Genomic DNA, 20,433 nt, shown 5'->3' with positions numbered 1-20,433 from the left:
TGGACCTATTTATATCAGCTAAACGACTATATATGTAACTGAGGTTATGATTAGAAACTGGCAAAGGCCTGGCATTAACATTGAGACCGTTTTGACGTTAGTAGCTTTGTTGAAGATGACCTAAAATCAGAATAAATAGGAACGGGAGTGGGCCATTCGGCCCATTGAGCCTGCACCACCTTTCAGTAGGATCATGGCTGATCTGATTATAGCCTTAATCTAATTTTCTTGCCTGCCCGCCCCCTTCGCCCCTATAACCCTTGTCTCCCTTGCCAATCTAAATGGGATAGATTTCAAACAGATCTAGCAACTCAAGACTGGGCATCCATGAGGCACTGTGGGCCATCAGCAGCAGCAGAACTGTACTCGAGCACAATCTGTAACTTCATGGTCTGGCATATCCCCCACTCTACCATTGCCACCAAGCCAGGAGATCAACGCTGATTCAATGAAGAGTGTAGGAGGGCATACCAGGAGCAGCACCAAACTGAGGTGTCAGCCTGGTGAAGCTGTAACACAGGACTACTGGTGTGCCAAACAGCATAAGCAGCAACAGATAGACAGGGCTAAGTGATCCCACAACCAAGGGATCAAATCTAAGCTTTGCAGTCCTGCCTCATCCAATCGTGAATGATGGTGAACAATTAAACAACTCACTGGGGGAGGAGGCTCCACAAATATCCCCATCCTCAATGATGGAAGAGCCCAACACATCATTACAAAAGATAAGGCTGAAGCATTTGCAACAATCTTCAGCCAGAAGTGCCGAGTGGATGATCCATCTCGGCCTCCTCCAGAGGTCCCCAGCATCATAGATGCCAGTCTTCAGCTAATTCGATTCACTCCACGTGATATCAAGAAACGGCTGAAAGCACTGGATACTGCAAAGACTATGGGCCCTGACAATACTCCGGCAATAGTACTGAAGACTTGTGCTCCAGAACTTGCTGTGCCTCTAGCCAAGCTGTTCCAGTACGGCTACAACACTGGCATCTACCTGGCTGTGGAAAATTGCCCAGGTATGTCCTGTACACATAAAGCAGGACAAATCAGGATGTTGCCTGGGCTGGAGAGTTTTAGTTATGAGGAGAGTTTGGATAGGCTGAGGTTATTTTCCTTGGAGCAGAGGAGATTGAGGGGGGACATGATTGAGGTGTATAAAATTATGAGGGGCATAGATAGGGTAGACAGGAAGGAACTTTTCCCCTTGGTGGAGGGATCAATAACCAGGGGGCATAGATTTAAGCCAAGGGGCAGGAGGTTTAGAGGGGATGTGAGGAAGAATATTTTTCTCCCAGAGGGTGATGAGAATCTGGAACTCACTGCCTGAAAGGGTGGTAGAAGCAGAAACCCTCATAACATTTAAGAAGTATTTGGATGTGCACTTGCGATGCCATGACATACAAGGCTATGGGCCTAGTGCTGGAAAATGGGATTAGAATAGTTAGGTACTTGTTTGACCGGCGCAGACTCGATGGGCCAAAGGGCCTTTTTCTGTGCTGTAGACCTCTATGACTCTAAATCTATAAACCATCCCATACTTTGAAGAAAAGCTGGGGAGTTATTACTGGTGCCCTGACCAATGTTTATCTTTCAATCAACATTACAAATAAACAAATTAATTGGTCATGATCATATTGCTGTTTGTGGGAGTTTGCTGTGATTGGCTTCTGCATTTCCTGTGTTACAGCAGTTACTACACTTAAAGGAGCCACTTAATTTTGGAAAGCACTTTGAGAGATCCAGTGGTTGTGAAAATCACTATGTAAATGTGAGCCCTATTTCTTTTTAATCCACTTTCTCATATCCCACTTTCCCCTCATTTCACAATGTCTTTTGATATACAAGCTGTAAAAGGTGTAAGCACGCACCTTTCTGTCACCGTAGTCCTGCCCTTAGGCCTTTCTCCTTTCAGGTACCTATGAGCTTCCACCTGGTCAAGTACCGGTGTGGGAACATGAAGTGCAAGAGGAACAGGACACTGTTGACAAAGAAACATGATCATTGAATCTCACACTAGCAACCACCAGTTCAGATAATAACACTGCGTGAACTTTACATGGTCCCATAGAGGCAGAATCTACACATGGTGAATCATCAGGCATGAGTGGCTTGCAGCCAGGACATGGGGAAGGGGAAGCACAGGTGCCAGCTCACAGGAGGGCCAGACCGCATGCGAGTTCTGCTGCAGAGCACTCAGATGTGGACTTTGATGGGCGGTGTCCAGAAAAAGGCTGATGGGCATGTGCACTGAGTTGCTTGGTGCATTGGCAGGTCTGCCAGAAAGCCTGCTGTCACTGTTAAGGAGCAAGGAGTAGTCCAGTATAGACTTGGCACCAGGCTTTTTGCAGAGCTTGGAGCCCATTATTTCCAGTGCTGACGCCAAATTTGCATTATATGCTGACTGACATCACAATCTGCCTGCTCTTCACACCATGATGCATGCTTCTAGAACACATGACCATTTAGGACTAAAATGATACTCATAGCACCCAGATCTAAGAGTGCTACAGAATCGAATTTTGTGGCCAATGTGTATTAGAGTCACATAGATTCCGGACCAGGGTGGGGTAGCAGGTTCCCTTGCCTGAAGGACAGTACTGAACCAGTTGGGTTTCTATGATTTATTATGGCAGCTTTCATGTCATTTTTCTTGTGCTAGCCACAAATTGCCAGATTTATCAAATTAAATTTCCAGAAGAAAAAAAAGAAAAAGAACTTGTCTGTTTCTCATTCAAATTCATCTCCACAGCATTTCCCAAGTATTTTGTATCTGTCTTCACAGTAGAATCCACAAAAAACATCCCAAGACTAGTAGAAATGCCAGGCTCAAAAGGGAGGGAGGAACTTAAAACAATCACGATCTCTAGAGAAAAAGTACTAGGAAAACTGTGAAAATTAATGGTACTAAAGGCTGACAAGCTCCCAGGACTTGATGGCTTGTATCCTACGGTCTTAAAGGAAGTGGCTGCCGAGATAGTGGCTGGAATTTTCTAGCCCATCTTGCCGGTGAGATCTTCCAGCCCTGCTGAAGTGCCTCGATGTTTGACTGGCTCGCCACATTTTCCGACCTCATCCCCACCACAATGGGGCCGGAAAATTCCATCGTGTGAATACATGGGTTATAATCTTTCCAAATTTCCTAGAGTCTGGAAAACTCCCAGCAGATTGGAAAGCTGCAAATGTTACCTCACTATTCAGGAAAGGAGGGAGACAGAAAGCTGGAAACTATAGACCAGTTAGTCTAACATCTGTCATTGGGAAAATGCAAGAAACCATTATTAAGGAGGTAGTAGCAGGGCATTTAGAAATTTGTAATACAATCAGACAGAGTCAACATGGTTTTGTGAAAGGGAAATTATGTTTGATAATTTTCTTAGAGTTCTGTGAGGGTGCGGCAAGGGCAAGCATGTGGATAAAGGGGAACCAGTAGATGTAATGTATTTGGATTTCCAAAACACATTCGATAAATTGCCACATCAAAGGTTACTGCACAAAATAAGAGCTCATGGTGTTGGGGATAATATATTAGCATGGAAAGAGGATTGGCTAACTAATGGAAAACGGAGAGAAGGATAAATGGGTAATTTTCAGGTTGGCAAACTGTAACTAGTGCAATGTCGAAGAATTCAGTGCTGGGGCCTCAACTATTTATGATTTGTATTAATGATTAGGATGAAGGAACCAACTGTATTGTAGCCAAATTTGCTGATCACAGAATCACAGAATTTTAATGGCACAGAAGGAGGCCATTCGGCCCATCGTGTCTGCACCGGCTCTCCAAATGAGCATTATGACTTCGTGCCATTCTTCTGCCTTTTCCCCGTACCCCTGCACATTGTTTCTATTCAAATAATCATCTAATGCCCTCGTGAATGCTTTGATTGAACCTGCCTCCACCACACTTCCAGGCAGTGCATTCCAGACCCGAACCACTCGTTGTGTGAAAAAGTTTTTTCTCATGTCACATTTGCTTCTTTTGCAAATCACTTTAAATCGGTGCCCTCTCACTGCAACGCTCTCCTTAACCAATGCCGCCACCCCTCCTCCTTTCCTTCCTTTCCTATCTCTTCTGAACATCTTGTACCCAGGAGTAGTTAACACCCAGTTCTGCCCTTCCTTGAGCCAGGTCTCTGTTATAGCCACAACATCATATTTCCACAAAGCAATCTGCACCTGTAACTCCCCAATCTTATTTACTATACTCCGTGCAGTCACATCCATGCATAGTAACCCTGATTTAGATTTTGTTGCTTTCTCCCTCACCCCGACTTCACCTATTAACTTACTATTCTCTATACTAGAACTATCTGTCTCTCCCAGTATTTTGTGCACCCTGGTATTCCTCTCTAATATTTTCTCTAGGTTCCCACACCCCTGCCGAGTTAGTTTAAAAAAACAGCACTAGCAAAATGGCCCGCAAGGAACTCAGTCCCAGCTCTGTTCAGATGCAACTCGTCCGGCTTGTACAGGTGCCAGCTCCCCCAGAGCCAGTCCCAGTGTCCCAGGAACCTAAAGCCCTCCCTCCTACACCATCTTTCCAGCCACACATTCATCTGCCTTATCCTCCTATTTGTGTACTCACTAGCACTTGGTAATGAAAGTAATCTAGAGATTACTACATTTGAGATCCTACTTGCTAATTTTCTACCTAGCTCCCTAAATTCTGATTGCAGGACCACATCCCCCTTCCTACCTAAGTCAATGGTTCCAATGTGGACCATGACCTCTGGCTGTTCACCCTCCCCCAGAAGAATGTCCTGCAGCCGTTCTGTGACATCCTTGACCCTGACACCAGGGAGGCAACCTACCATCCTGGAGTCACATCTATGGCCACAGAAACGCCTGTCTGCTCCCCTACCCTATCCTGAAGGGGGAGGGTGATAAGGCAGAGGTCATGGTACATGTTGGTACCAATGACATAGGTAGAAAGAGGGATGAGGTCTTGCATCAAGAATTCAGGGAGTTAGGCCGTAGACTAAAAAGCAAGACCTCTTGGGTTGTAATCTCCGGATTACTCCCAGTGCCACGTGCTAGCGAGCTCAGAAATAGGAGAATAGCGCTTAAGAGTTGGTGCAGGAGGGAGGGTTTTAGATTCCTGGGTCACTGGGACCATTTCTGGGGAAGGTGGGACCTGTACAAGCGGGATGGTCTACATCTAAACCAGAGCGGGACTAACATCCTTGTGGGCGGGTTTACTCATGCTGTTGGGAGGAGTTTAAACTAATTCAGCAGGGGGAGGGGACACAGAATGTTAGCAGAATAGGGACACATCATAATACAGTAAAATAATCAAGTCAGAGGGAGCACAGCTACATTAAGCTTCAAGGGAGTAAGGCAAGGCTGGATGGCCTCTACTTTAATGCCAGGGGTATTACAGGTAAAACGGATAAGTTAAGGGTGAGGATTGACATGTGGAATTGTCATATAGTAGCCATCACTGAGATGTGGTTGAGGGAAGGGCAGGTTTGGCAGCTCAACATTCCAGGATATAGAATCTTCAGGCGAGACAGGGGAGGGGGTAAAAGAGGAGGATGCATTGCATTATTAGTTAAGGAGTCAGTTACTGCAGTAAGGAGAGATGATATCTTGGAGGGGGCATCGAATGAAGCTTTGTGGGTAGAGCTTAGGAATTGAAATGGGACAGCCACATTGTTAGGTGTTTATTATAGACCCCCAGATAGTCAGCGGGAAATTGAGGAGCAAATATGTGCACAATTTGCGGAGGTGTGTAAAAGCAATAACAATAGGGTCATTATATTAGGTGATTTCAACTTTCCCAACATTAATTGGGATAGACATAGTGTTAAGGGCTTGGATGGAGTGGATTTCTTGAAATGTGTACAGGAGAACTTTTTAGATCAATATGTAGAGGGTCCAACAAGGGATGGCGCAGTGCTGGACCTAATTCTGGGGAATGAAGCCGGACAGGTGGCTGAGGTGATGGTGGGCGAGCATTTTAGCGAAAGCGACCACAACATGGTACAGTTTAAGTTTGTTATGGACAAAGAAATCGACAAGTTGCAAAAAAATGTTTTGGATTGGGGGAGAGTGGATTTTAGTAAAATAAGGCAGGATCTGGCCAAGGTAGACTGGGAACAGTTACTTGTGGGGAAATCTACAGAGGAGCAGTGGGGGGTGTTCAAAAAGGAAATGGGGAGGGTACAGGCTCAACATGTTCCCTCTAGGGTGATAGGAAGGAGTAACAAGCCCAGAGAACCATGGATCACCAGAGATATTCAGGTTACGATGAGAAGGAAAAGAGAGGTTTTAGCAGGTACAAGGGAACCAAATCAGCAGAGGCATTAGTGGAGTACAGAAAGTGCAGGGTGGAGCTTAAGAAAGCAATTAGGAGAGCAAAGAGAGGATATGAGAAAGCTCTGGCTGGTATAAGTATGGAAAATCCCAAGATATTCCATAAGTATATCAATGAGAAGAGGATAACCAGGGAAAGAGTAGGGCCCATAAGGGACGAAGGGGGCAATCTATGGGTGGAGCCAGAGGACATCGCTAGAGTGTTGAATGAATACTTCACATCTGTCTTCACCCAAGAGAATGAGGATGAAGGTATCGAACTCGGGGAGAGAGACTGCGAGGTTCTTAAGCAAATTGATATAGGGAGTGACAAGGTATTGGAGGTGTTGGCAGGCTTAAAAGTGGACAAATCTCCAGGTCTGGATGATTTGTGTCCCAGACTGCTGAGGGAGGCAAGGGAGGAGATCACAGGGGCTCTGCCCCAAATTTTTAATTCCTCTCTGGCCACGGGGGAGGTGCCAGAGGACTGGAGAACAGCTAATGTGGTTCCGCTATTTAAGAAGGTTTGTAGAGATAAGCGAGGGAACTACAGGCCAGTGAGTCTCACGTCAGTGGTAGGGAAACTATTGTAGAAAATTCTGAAGGAGAGTATCTATCTCCACTTGGAGAGGCAAGGTTTGATCAGAGATAGTCAGCATGGCTTTGTCAGAGGGAGGACATGCCTAACAAATTTGATTGAATTTTTTGAGGAGGTGACCAGGTGTGTAGATGAGGGTAGTGCAGTCGATGTAGTTTATATGGATTTCAGCAAAGCCTTCGACAAGGTCCCACATGGGAGACTTATAAAGAAGGCAAATGCACATGGGATACAGGGTAATTTGATAAGATGGATTCAAAATTGGCTTAGTTGTAGGAGACAGAGGGTGATGAGAGAAGGCTGCTTTAGTGACTGGAAGGCAGTGTCCGGTGGCGTACCACTGGGATCTGTGCTCAGTCCCCTATTATTTGTTATTTATTTAAACAACATTGATGACTATGTGGGGGGTAGGATTAGTAAGTTTGTAGATGACGCAAAGATTGGCTGGGTGGTTAACAGTGAGGTTGAGTGTCTTGGGCCACAGGAAGATATAGACGGGATGGTCAAATGGGCAGATAAGTGGCATATGGAATTTAACCATGAAAAGTGTGAGGTGATACACTTTGGAAGGAGTAATTTGACAAGGAAGTATTCAATGAATGGCATGACACTAGAAAGTTCTGAGGAACAAAGGGACCTTGGCGTGTGTGTCCATAGATCTCTGAAGGCAGAGGGGTATGTTAGTGGGTTGGTGAAAAAGGCACATGGGACACTTGCCATTATCAATCGAGGCATAGATTACAGAAGTAAGGAGGCCATGTCGGAGTTGTATAGAACGTTAGTGAGGCCACAGCTGGAGTACTGTGTGCAGTTCTGGTCGCCACATTATAGGAAGGATGTGATTGCACTGGAGGGGGTGCAGAGGAGATTCACCAGGATGTTGCCTGGGATGAAACATTTAAGTTATGAAGAGAGGTTTGATAGACTTGGGTTGTTTTCGTTGGAGCAGAGAAGACTGAAAGGCGACCTGATCGAGGTGCACCAGATTATGAGGGGCATGGACAGGGTGGATAGGGAGCAGCTGTTCCCCATAGTTGAAGGGTCAGTCACAAGGGGGCATAAGTTCAAGGTGAGGGCCAGGAGGTTTAGGGGGGATGTGAGGAAAAACCTTTTTTACCCAGAGGGTGGTGACGGTCTGGAATGCACTGCCTGGGAGGGTGGTGGAGGCGGATTCATCCTTTACATCCTTTGCACATCCTTTAAAAAGTACCTGGATGTGCACTTGGCACGACACAACATTCAAGGCTATGGGCCAAGTGCTGGTAAATGGGATTAGGTAGGTAGGTCAGGTGTTTCTCACATGTCAGTGCAGGCTCGATGGGCCGAAGGGCCTCTTCTGCACTGTGATTCTGTGATTCTGATTCTACCAAATGAATCCCTACCACTATTGCTCTTTCTTCTCCCTCCTGACCTGGACAGCTGAGTCGCTCGTGATGCCACAAACATGGCTCTGACTGCATTCCTCTGAATAACCAGCACCCTCACCAGCTTCCAAAATGGAAAACTGATTTGTGAGCAGGACCCCAAGGGACTCCTGCACTATCTGCCTATTTCTCTTGGACTACCTGATGGTCACCCATTCCCATTCTGTCTCCAGGCCCTTAAACTGCGGTGTGACCACCTCTCTGAACATGCTATCCATGAGCTCTCAGCCTTGCAGATGCGCCATAGTGACTCACCGATCGAGATCTGAAACCGGAGCTGAACCCCACTTCCTGCAAATGTGGTCGTCTAGGACACCGGTAGCGTCCATGACTTCACATGTATTACAGGACACACATTCCACTCGACTGAGCTGCCCTGCCATGTCTTAACTCTACTTCCCTTACGTTAACTTTATTTTACTTTAGATTATTTATATTACTTTATTATTTTGGCCCTAAATTTCCCTTATACACAGCACTTCTCAGATAATCCAAGCATAGCAACTTGTTTAATAATATTATACTTTCCTAATTTACTCAGCAGGTCCTACTTACCAAGGCCACTGCTCTTCTTTCTGAGGAAAGGTAGAAATGGAAAGGAGTACCTCCTGCCTCCTCACCGAACTCCCTCAGTCATCTCTGCTCTCAAACTCTTGCCGCTTATTACACTGTTTTTATAGCACTTCTGCTCTCTTCTAGGTGCTGCTGACTGCTTGTCCCAGGGCCCTCCTCTCACACTCTCCTCCATGATAGATAGGAAAGCACGTTGTGAGGAGAATACAAAGAGTCTGCAAAGGGATATATATAGGTTAAGTGAGCGGGCAAAAATTTGGCAAATAGAGTATAATGTGGTAAAATGTGAAGTTATCCACTTTGGCAGGAAGAACAGAAAAGCAGAATATTATTTAAATTGAGAGAGACTGCAGAATGCTGCAGTACAGAAGGATATGGGTGTCTTGGTACATGAATGACAAAAAAATTAGCATGGAGGCATAGATAGTAATCAAGAAGACAAATAGAATGTTGGCCTTTATTGCAAGGGGGATGGAGTATAAAAGGAGGCATTGGTGAGACAACCCCTTCTTCCCAGGAATCAGCCTAGTGAACCTCCTCTGAACTGTTTCCAATGCAAATATATCCTTACTTAAGGAAGGATATACTTGCATTGGAAACAGTTCAGAGAAGGTTCGCTAGGCTGATTCCTGGGATGAAGGGGTTGCCTTCTGAGGAAATGTTGAGCAGATTGGCCTATGCTGATTGGAGTTTAGAAGAATAAGAGGTGATTTTATTGAAATATATATGATTCTGAGGGGGCTTGACAGGGTAGATGCTGATGAGAGGATGTTTCCCCTCATGGATGAATTTAGAACTAGGGGGTCACAGTTTAAAAATAAGGGGCCTCCCATTTAAGACAGAATTGAGAAGAAATGTCTTCTCTCAGAGGGTGATTATTTTTTTGGAATTCTCTTCCCCAGAGAGCAGTGGAGGCTAGGTCATTGAATATATTCAAGGCTGAGTGGGACAGATTTTTGATTGATAGGGGAGTCACGGGTTGTGGAGGACTGGGAGGAAAGTGGAGTTAAGGACACAATCAGATCAGTCATGATCTTATTGAGTGGTGAAGCAGGCTTGATGTGCCAAATGGCCTGCAACTCCTCCTATTTCCTATGATCAAAGAATTTGAAACCCATGAATTATTTTTAATGTACAATCACAGAAAATTAGATGAATGACCAGTATTTTATTTGATGGTAATGATGTTGAGGAACAATGTTGACTAGGACACTAAGAAGACAGTTCTTCAAAGATGTAGACCGAGATTTTTTACACCCACCGAGATGGACAGTCCTGGCCTTGGGTGTTCAGCTCACACAAAGGATGGCACCTCTGACAATGCAGCACTGTTCTATGCCAAATGTAAAGGCTCTTCAGTTGAAAGATATGCAGTCTAGATGGGATGCAACCGCACTGCTGAGAGGAATAAGTATTCAAATAGCAGAGGTTTTAGAATGGGGCAAACCTAATGTACTATGTACTAATGTTTACCCAGTTATTTTGTTTATTTCCAATTAGTTCAGTATCCCCTACCCATAATTTTATCTTCTGGCAGCTTCTTTTCCCTTATTTGTAAATATCCAGACAAAACTGTTTGGTTTCACTGAACCAGAGTGTGTCTAAATTGCAACAAGAAGCAAATGCAGATACTGTTTAGCCTGGGCATTAATTTTAATATGACTGGTCCAGTAAGATTGCACACTATCCTTTCACCTCAATGCTCCGGGCTTGAATTCAAACAGATGAAATGAGAACTGTTCCCTCTGCAAGTTATAAACGATCTGTATGAAATGAGTTTGGACACTCTCAATTCACTTAACAGCACAAAACGTTCATTGTTGACATTAAGTTGGTAGCCTCAGAAAGGCAAAGATTTCTGAGTGCTATATTTCAAAACTTGTCAACTTAATAAACACATTCTAAATTTTGCTGCACGCACTGCACAAAGCAAATCTTCCCCTGCATATGAAGATGGAAAATCACACTGGTGCTGAAGGTATTTGTTCTAAGCCTTAGCCTAATATATGTATTTGGTTAGCGTAGCAGGAAGTTGACTGAAGTTAACCAGAAAGAACAGCTTCAGCCTTGCATTTTCATAAGTACTAATATTGCAACTTTTCATGTGAAAGAGAGATATATTATTTTTCAGTATGTGTGAGCATGAATACCTCTTTTCCTTTCTCACATTCGTTTGGAACTTTGGTACATTTCAGTCTTGCTTTAAGGCATTTTCACCACCTGCATTGTAAGTGCGTCATAGATAGTTCAGCTATTATATTTGTAACCAATGTGTGGGTGCTTGCGTTGCTTTGAAAGGGATCTATGTTGGATGGCGATGTCCTGAGTACAAATGGGATTGCATCCGAGTTGGAGTAAAGTCAAAATGCTTTTGCGGACACTTCCTCGCTGAACATGAACGTTTTACCGGTATGAACTGAACTTTGTATCTAAGTTGATTATTTTTGGCTGAATGTATAAGTAATCTGGCATGAATGCATTGAATTCTGTTTCTTCGACTCAAGTCGAATGGTCAACTCCTAATCGCTACATTTCTCAGCATAGCAGTTGTTAAACCATTGACGTCTTAAGATTTTAGAGATGTTAGTAATAGTTTTTGTTTATTGCACAAGAACTAGGGATAGGAAAATTGGGTTCTCCAATATAGAGACTCACCAGCTGATGGATAGGATACTGAAGGCCTTGATGGAATAATCATACATGGACTCTAGAAGGAACAGTTTGATTGGATAAATGAACCTTTTCCTTCTAGAATGTACTTGGTTATATGCTTATCAGCATGCCTCCTTGTTAGCAGTAATCACATTTAAATTTTATCCCAACCACAAGGATGACAACCTCATTTGTTCATTCATGTTTTATTCCCAAATTAAATTCAGTACAATTAAACTCTGCACATAAGAGCATAAGAAATAGGAGCAGGAGTAGGTCGTACAGCCCTTGAGCCTGCTCCGGCTTCATCAAGATAATGGCTGTTCTTTGACCTCAACTTCACTTTCACACTCAATCCACATTTCTCTTGATTTCCTTAGAGCCCATAAATCTATAAATTCCAGTCTCAAATATATTTAATGACTAAGCACTCAAAGCCCTTTGAGTAAAGAAATTTCTCCTCATCTCAAACATAAATGGCTGACCCCTTATCCTGAGAATATTCCTCCCTAGTCTCTATTAAAGGAAGCATCCCCTCTGCATCTAACCTTCTCAATTGTTCTCAGAATCTTATGTTTCAATGGCATCACCTCATATTCTTATAACCTCCAGAGAGTATAGGTCCAGTCTACTCAATATCTCCTCATTTAAAAAACCTTCATCCCAGGAATAAATCTAGAATCTAGTGGGCCCTCATTGCACTGTCTCTGAAGCAAGTATATCTTTCCATAGGTGTGGAGACCAAAACTGCACACAGTACTCCAGGTGTGGCCTCAGCAAAGCCACGTACAATTGTAGCAAGCCTGCCTTACTCTTGTACTCCAACCCCCCTTGTAATAAAGACCAACATAACATCTCCTTTCCTAATTGTTTGCTGTACCGGCATGTTAACTTTCCATGTTTCTTGTACAAGATCACCCAAATCCTTCTGATCATCGGCATTTAATACTTTCCCACCATTTCCCAACAAATATTCTGATTTTCTATTCCTCCTACAAAAGTGAAAATACTCACATTCCCCAAATTATACTCCATCTGCCACCTTCTTTCACATTCACTTAACCTGCCTTATGTCCCTTTGCAGACTCTTTGTGGGGGGGCATTTTCCCAGCCAAGGGGAGGCAGGTTTTGGTCAGGGTCCCAACGTCATCCTGCCCTCTTCTGGGATTGAAGGCGAGCGAAAAATTCCCTTGGACCATTCGGGTAAGTTATTAAGGTAATTAAAAAGCCAGATAAGAATTGTTTTAATCCTCAATTCTGGATTTCCTAGCCAGGGCACCAAAATCCCTATCTATCAACAACTCGTTAGGGTTATCGAGGTGAGTGTAGAGCAGTAAGAGCTTCTTCAGTGAAACTGACAAGCTGGGATGGCTTTGATCAATTGCACTAAAGAGCTCCATTCATAGCCAGGTGACAGGCTGCTGTTCAAAGCACTCCTACTCTGAGAGAGTGAGAGGTGATTGCCAATTTCTTGGAAGGCCCTTCATCTGGTTCTCACTTCACTCACCTTCAGCTGCACATTCCCTGATGCCAGCCTTCACCCACAGCATGGGAACAGCTTATGCAGCTCCACCAGAAGGAACACCAGCAGCCACCTCCTCAGTTGCATGTCCCTTCACAGAGCAGAGGCAATGGACACCAAGATCCAGTGGGAAGAAGGCAAGGCCACCCAACACAGGATTTACATCCTTCCATGCCTTTCTGAGCACCAGTGCCTCAGGAGTTTCAGGCTTTCACGACAGATCACTGCTGACATCCTTAGCCTCCTGGAACAAGACTTCCTTCCCAGTGGAACAGGTGGGAATGCATTGCCAGGGTCCGATAAGGTGCCTGTTACTGGACGTCCATCTCCAACATCCACCCATCCAGGTTCTCTCAGCAAGTTGTGTGCTCTCATCTCCTGCAAGGAGAGAAAGCAGAGAGGTGTGAATGTTTGTAATGGTTTGTGTGGGGAGGAGGGAATGACACCATTTGTGGAGGATAACTGAGGCACGAGTATGAGAGGCAACAGGATGAGGGTGTGTCAGTGTTGGTTGTTCAGATGGGGATGTGAGGATATGCCTGAAGAGAGAGGAATGAGTGGAACGACAAGGTGTGTTGTCCTGAGGAGTACTGTGCAGAGGAATGCTGGGAAAGACAGAGTGGGGGTGCTGGCACCTGTAATTGCACTGCCAGTCAGCTGCTATGCCCTACTCAGGTCCTAGACCCTCTCGATGCACTGTCTCCAGGCTGGAGGGAGCACACCCCTTCTGCTCACTTCCTCATCCACTCCCATCCATGCCTGCTTGGTTCTAAAGATTGTCCTGTTTCTCCTGTCCTTGCAAGAGCTCTCCTCACTGCAGTGCTCCAATCCCTTAGCAGGATCTCTAGGTAAGTGAGAGATCCAGGGAGTCCCTTTCCAGAACTCCTCTCCATTCCTGTGGTTGCTGCAGCCTCGGGAATCCAGGTGCTGGTGAACCATTGGGCTGCAGTTTATGTGCCCCCGGCAGACGTGTTTTCAGCAGGGGGGCACGAAAACAGGGTGGGTGCCCACTCCACCACCTTCTCGCCCACCCTCGAGCTCACCCCCATAATATGCTTGAATTGGCAGCCCACCCGCTATATTTAAAAGTAATTAAGGGTCATTTGAGCTTGTTAACAAGCCAAATGACCCCAATAACAAGCTGCCCACACCATAGCGGTTGGTATAGGCAGTTGGGTGGGAGTGGGTCGGCTGCTATTTTAAAAAACCTTTTAAAAGGGCAGGAAGGAAGGGAGGGCACTATCTTTAGGAGGTGCCCATTATACATCGAGGGGCTGCCCCTCTAAGATAGTACCCCGCTTTCTTCCTCCCCATACATACTTGGGCAATTTTCCACATTGCCAGTGTTGTAGCTGTACTGGAACAGCTTGGCTAGGGGCACGGCAAGTTCTGGAGTACAAGTCTTCAGTACTATTGCCAGAATATTGTCAGGTCCCATAGCCTTTGCAGTATCCAGTGCCTTCAGCTGTTTCTTGATATCATGTGGAGTGAGTCGAATTGGCTGAAGACTGGCATCTGTGATGCTGGGGACCTCCGGAGGAGGCTGAGATGGATCACCCCTTAGCACTTCTGGCTGAAGATTGTTGCAAATGCTTCAGCCTTATTTTTTGCACTGATGTACTGGGCTCCTCCATCATTGAGGATGGGGATACTTGTGGAGCCTCCTCCTCCAATGAGTTGTTTAATTGTCCACCACCAGTCAAGATTGGATGTGGCAGGACTGCAGAGCTTAGATGTGATCCATTGGCTGTGGAATTGCTTATCTCTGCCCATCACTTGCTACTTATACTGTTTGGCGTGCAAGTAGTCCTGTGCTGAAAGCTTCACCAGGTTGACACCTCATTTTTAGATATGCCTGGTGTTGCTCCTGGCATGCCCTCCTGCACCCTTCATTGAACCAGGGTTGATCCCCTGGCTTGATGGTAATGTTAGAGTGGGGGGATAGGCCTGGCCAAGAGGTAACAGGTTGTGGTTGAATCTAATTCTGCTGCTTCTGATGGCCCACAGCGCCTCATGGATGCCCAGTCTTGAGTTGCTAGATTTGTTCAAAATCTATCGTATTTGGCGCGGTGGTGGTGCCACGCAACACGATGGAGGGTATGGTTTTATGTGGGAGGGAGGGAAAGACAACATTTGTGGAGGATGACTCTGAGGTACAAGTGTGAGAGGCAACAGGATAAGAGTGTGTATCAGTGTTGGCTGTTCAGATGGGGATGTGAGGATATGCCTGAAGAGAGAGGAATAAGTGGAACTGCAAGGTGTATTGTCCTGAGGAGTAGTGTGCAGAGGAATGCTGGGAAAGGCAGAGTGGGGGTGTTGGCACCTGTAAGTGTGCTGTCAGTCAGCTGTTATGCCCCACTCAGGTCCTAGACCCTCTCGATGCACTGTCTCCAGGCACAGGGAGCACACCCCTGCTGCTCACTTCCTCATCCACTTCATCTTCAAAAACTCTAATAGATTTGTCAAACACGATTTCCCTTTCATAAAATCATGTTGACGTTACCTAATCAGGTTATGATTTTCTAAATGTCCTGTTATCGTTTCCTTAATAATAGATTCCAGCATTTTCCTGAATGACTGAAGTCAGGCTATCTGGCCTGTCGTTGCTTGTTTTCTCCTATTTTACCTATTGCCACCTATTTTAAATCACGGATTTAGATTTGCTAATGTCGAATCCACTGGGTTTATTCCAGAATTTAGGGAATTTTGGAAGATTACAACTAATGCATCACATTCTCTGCGGCTTCCTCTTTTAGAACTCTAGGCTGTAGACCATCAGGTCTTGTTTACTTTTAGTCCCTTTATTTTCTCCAGCACTTTTTGTTTATTAATATTAATTATTTTCAGTTCCTCCATCTTTTTAAAATCCTTGGTTTCCTATGATTTCTGTTATTTTGTTGTGTTTTCTACTATGAAGGCAGGTACAAAATAATTATTTAGCCTTTCCACCATTTCCTTGTTCCCCATTATCATTTCTCCTGTCTCAACCTTTAAGGGACCCGCATTTACTTTCACAACTCTTCCTTTTCATATACTTGTAGAAGCTCTTACAATCTGTTTTAATATCTCTTGCTGGTTCACTCTCGTATTCTATTTTTGCTGGTTTTTAAAATTATTTCAATTTTCAGATTTTTCCACTGTCATATATTTTAATCTGATTTCCTGATCTTCTTTACCTAATTCATCCCTCATCACTATGTAATTGGCTTTATTTAAGTTCAAGTTTCAAACTTAAGTATGTCACTCTCGAACTCCATGAGCAATTCTATCACTGTTACCCAGAGAATCTCTTATTAACCCTTTCTCATGATACAAAACAAGGTCTAAAATACACTGCTCTTTGTCTCTTAGATCAAGCTTTTGGTCATCTGACCTAATATCTCCTTGAGTGGCTCTGTCTAATTCTAGTATTCTGTCTAATAATGCTGCTGTGAAGTATCTTGGGATATTTTATAATTTAAAGGTGCCATATAAATATAAGTTGTTGCACATCAACAGGAGTGCAGATTGGAGAATCAGGCATGGAAATCAGCCTGCACAATTCTTCTGGCCATGGCTGGGAAATTAGGAGCACTGCAAAATGAATATACCGCCTGCAGTGGACAGTTTTCTGAGTAGCACTCTGGCTGCTTAAGACTGCACCATAAATGAACTTCCTGAACTTCAGGTTGAATCTATCAATTTGGAACCTCCCAACTGGCTTCCTGTGGTTTGCTGAATTGACTAGTGCTCCTTATTCCTTCACAACAGGTACAAGTGTTCGAGTGGCCTGTGTGGTGGCTGGCTGCCATTGCAGAGCTTATGCTTTCATCCCTTCCCGCCCTGAAGACATAGGTGAATTCTGGCTGAGAAAACGAAGAAACTTTGATCCCAGCACCTGGAGAGCCAAATGCCGTTGTAAACATAACCATGAAGAACACAATGTCAGCGGAAGCCACAGTTGCAAGATTGGTGGTAGGTCAACAGGCTTAGGAGCATCTTTATCCTTGTTGATTTATAGTTCTGAAACATCTTCTATCATCAGTAGAGTTGGGTCAGATTTCTAGGATGCATCAAAATCCATCCATACCGTGAGGCAGGCAATGATTCTTTTACTAGGGAAATGGATGTTACTGTTTAATCAGTAGAATCGCTTATCCTCTTTATTGGATGTGAGAAAATAGTTATATCACAGCTGAATAAGTGGTTTCAGCAGTGGTTGGTTATCACATATTTGAAGAATGACTTTTAAGAATTGGCTTTAAAACTGGTGGTGAGGCAGAGAACAGTGTTGCAAACATTTTGCATACTAATGCAGATTATTTTGCAGATATGGGACTTTGTTTAAATGCTTGTGAGTCACACACAAAATTTAACATGTAAGGGTAAATTTCCAATTGCTTTCCTTAGTATGAAACTCTGCCCTCTAGGTGCTTCAGGTTGGAAACAGTTCTGAAGCCTATAATTTTCTGCCTCTTAATTTTAGTGGATGGAAAATTACCCAATGTACCCTGAGAGGTGCTGTAATTGGAAAATCTACCCTATAGTTCTCATGGGGTGTGGCATATAAATCCAATTTCCCTCGCTCCAAAAGGTTGGACATCTTATTTTGGCATGAAAAACACTAATAAATTTAATTGTAGATTTATAGCTGTAACTGTTGGCGAAACAGAATTGCCTAGTGCTGGTAGGAGTTTTGTTTACTTTGATGCATATTGTGTACATGTAAATTGAAATGTCAGAAAGTAGCATGTAAAAACAACAAAGGCACCCATCCAGACTTTAATATCACAATAGTCATTAGTTGAATTAGTTCCTTGTGTCAGATGAACAGACATCCAATTTCTAGGTTACCTAGCCTGTGAACTATCCACTTTTAAAGTATGAGAGGAGTATACGTTTATTTATCTTGCCTCATTAATTTTTCTCCCACTTCACTCTGCTTCCTGTATTTTGGAATAATCTTATTCTCCACTTTGTGGCACCCAAAATATCCACACCAAAACTGGTAACTGCACGGGAATTCGCAAGTTAAGCTTTTCAGTTGATTTTTATGGTGTTGTACATGGTGTTTTGACCAAGTACAGCCTTCAGGTGAAGCACTGCTGGGGCTGATCCTGAGGTTAAGGGGAATTTGGACCCTTTCTCTCAAACCCCATCCTTGTTGCCTTATTTATCTACTTCTCTATCTCTATCTTCTCTGTCTCTGCCCCCCTTCCATTTCTCTTTGCTTTTGTTTCTCAAACCCCTTCTTTCCTCACTTTCTTTTCCATTCACTTCGTCTCCACTTCTTTCCTCCCTCTTTCCTCAGCTCTGTCTCTTTCTGACTGTCTGTCTGTCTCTCTCTCTCCCCCCCACACTTCTGTTTCTCTCTGGCTCTCTTTTGCGACCCCTCACTTCACTTGCTCTCTTTCTTTAAGAGCTCATGATGTAGGGGGTAACATATCAGCATGATAGAGGATTGGTTAGCTAACAGGAAGCAGAGAGTGTGCATAAGCGGGTTATTTTTGAGTTGGCAGGATGTAACGAGTGGAGTGCCACAGGAATCAGTGCTGGGGCTTCAACCATTTACAGTTTATATTAATGACTTGGATGACAGCATGGAATGTATGGTTGCTAAATTTGATGACACAAAGATAGGTAGGAAAGTAAGTTGTGACGAGGACATAAGGAAGCTACAAAGGGATAGAGGTAGGTTAAGGGATTGCACAAAAAGTTGGCAGATGGAGAATAATGTGGAAAAATGTGAATTTGTCCACTTTGGCATGAAGAATAAAAAAAAGTAGCATATTATTTAAATGGGGAGAGATTGCAGACATTACAGTGCAGAGGGATCTGGGTGTCTTGGTACACAAATCACAAAAAGTTAGTATGCAGGTACAGTAAGTGATTAGGAAGGCAAATGGAATGTTGTGGCTTATTGCAAGGGGAATTGAATATAAAAGTAGGGATGTTTTGGGTTTGGTGAGACCACATCTGGAGTATGGTGTACAGTTTTGGTCTCCTTATTTAAGAAAGCATTGGAAGCAGTTCAGAGAAGGTTCACTCGACTGATTCCTGGAATGAGGGTGGAATCCTATGAGGAAAGGTTGGATAGGTTGGAACTTAGAAGATTGGTAAGTGATGTTATTGAAACATATAGGCCAGAATTTTTGGGTTGGCGAGTGGGGGCAGGCCCTGCTCAACGATGTGTAAAATGACATGCTCTGACGTCAGGCGTGCGTCCTGACTTCACCGTGCCTCATTCCGATTTTCAGTTTGGCAGGCGTGCACCGGATTCGGCTGCATGCCCGCCGAACTGTCAAAGGCCTATTAAGGCCATTTAAATGTCAATTGAAATAATTAACTGAGCTGCCTGTCCAATCTTAAGGTTGGTGGGCAGGTGAAGAGCCCAGGCGGCCTTCGCATTTATCATAAAACCTCATCCACGGGTGGAATGAGGTTTCCTGAATTGTTTATAAATTGAATGAAAGTTTTTAATAAAGTTCATTGACATGTCCCAGCTCATGTGACATTGTCACATGAGAGGACATATCTTAAAGAATTTTTCTTTATTAAAATTTTAAAAAATAAAACTAATCTCCCTGAGGCAGCTCTGTGCCTCAGAGAGGTTTCTGCGTTCTTTTGCGCGCAAGTACAAAAGAGCACAGGCCCTGACTCAGTCTTCTCCCCCGCCCACACAGGGAGCGCTCAGCACTTCCGGGTGCGCATCACGCTGGGCGGACCTTAATTGGCCCCCCCACATAAAATGGCGGCCAGCAGCCGATGGCGGGTGGCAACCGGCTGCGTGCCCACCCACCCCCTCTCCAGCCCAACCCCCTTGATTGGGAGAAAATTCTCCCCTTAAGATCCTGAGGGGACTTGACAGAGTGGATGCTGAAAGAATGTTCCCCCTTGTGGGAGAGACTAGAACTAGGGGACACAGTTTAAAAATAAGAGGAGAAATGTTTTCTCTCAAAGGGTCATGAGTCTGGCACTCTCTTCCTTGGAGAGTGGTGGAGGCAGGGTCAATGAATATTTTTAAGGCTGAATTAGATAGATTTTGATTGACAAGGGAATCAAAGAGTATATGGGGTAGGCGGGAAAGTGGAGGTGAGGTCATAATCAGATCAACCATGATCTTATTGAATGGTGGAGCAGGCTTGAGGGGCCGAAAGGCCTACTCCTACTCTTAATTCGTATGTTTGTGTATTTGCAAAACCTTGAACATATTCGCTCAAATCAAAAAGGAAATTTCATTTCCGTGCCATTAGCTCGAACTAAAAATAAAAGCTTCATGTTAAAAATAAATGACCAAATATGTATGTATACATATATTCATATATGTGTGTGCAAAATATTATATATAATATAAATATGTATATCTAAATCTAAATGTATTTATAATTTTA

General features: G+C 44.0%; 1 protein-coding gene across 1 annotated transcript in view; it reads left to right on the top strand.

Annotated features, from left to right (window-relative positions):
* Positions 1 to 20,433, top strand: part of LOC144678822 (protein FAM221B-like) — a 43,258-nt gene that overhangs the window by 11,823 nt on the left and 11,002 nt on the right. Inside the window, exons 3-4 of the mRNA XM_078538813.1 lie at positions 11,188 to 11,298; positions 16,814 to 17,017. Of these exons, the coding sequence (XP_078394939.1) occupies positions 11,188 to 11,298; positions 16,814 to 17,017 (315 nt within the window). The remainder of the gene's footprint in view (positions 1 to 11,187; positions 11,299 to 16,813; positions 17,018 to 20,433) is intronic.

This window comes from Cetorhinus maximus, chromosome 1 (genome assembly GCF_964194155.1).
Source record: "Cetorhinus maximus chromosome 1, sCetMax3.hap1.1, whole genome shotgun sequence".
In the NCBI taxonomy this organism is placed as follows: domain Eukaryota; kingdom Metazoa; phylum Chordata; class Chondrichthyes; order Lamniformes; family Cetorhinidae; genus Cetorhinus; species Cetorhinus maximus.
This window is presented reverse-complemented; position numbering and strand designations above follow the sequence as displayed.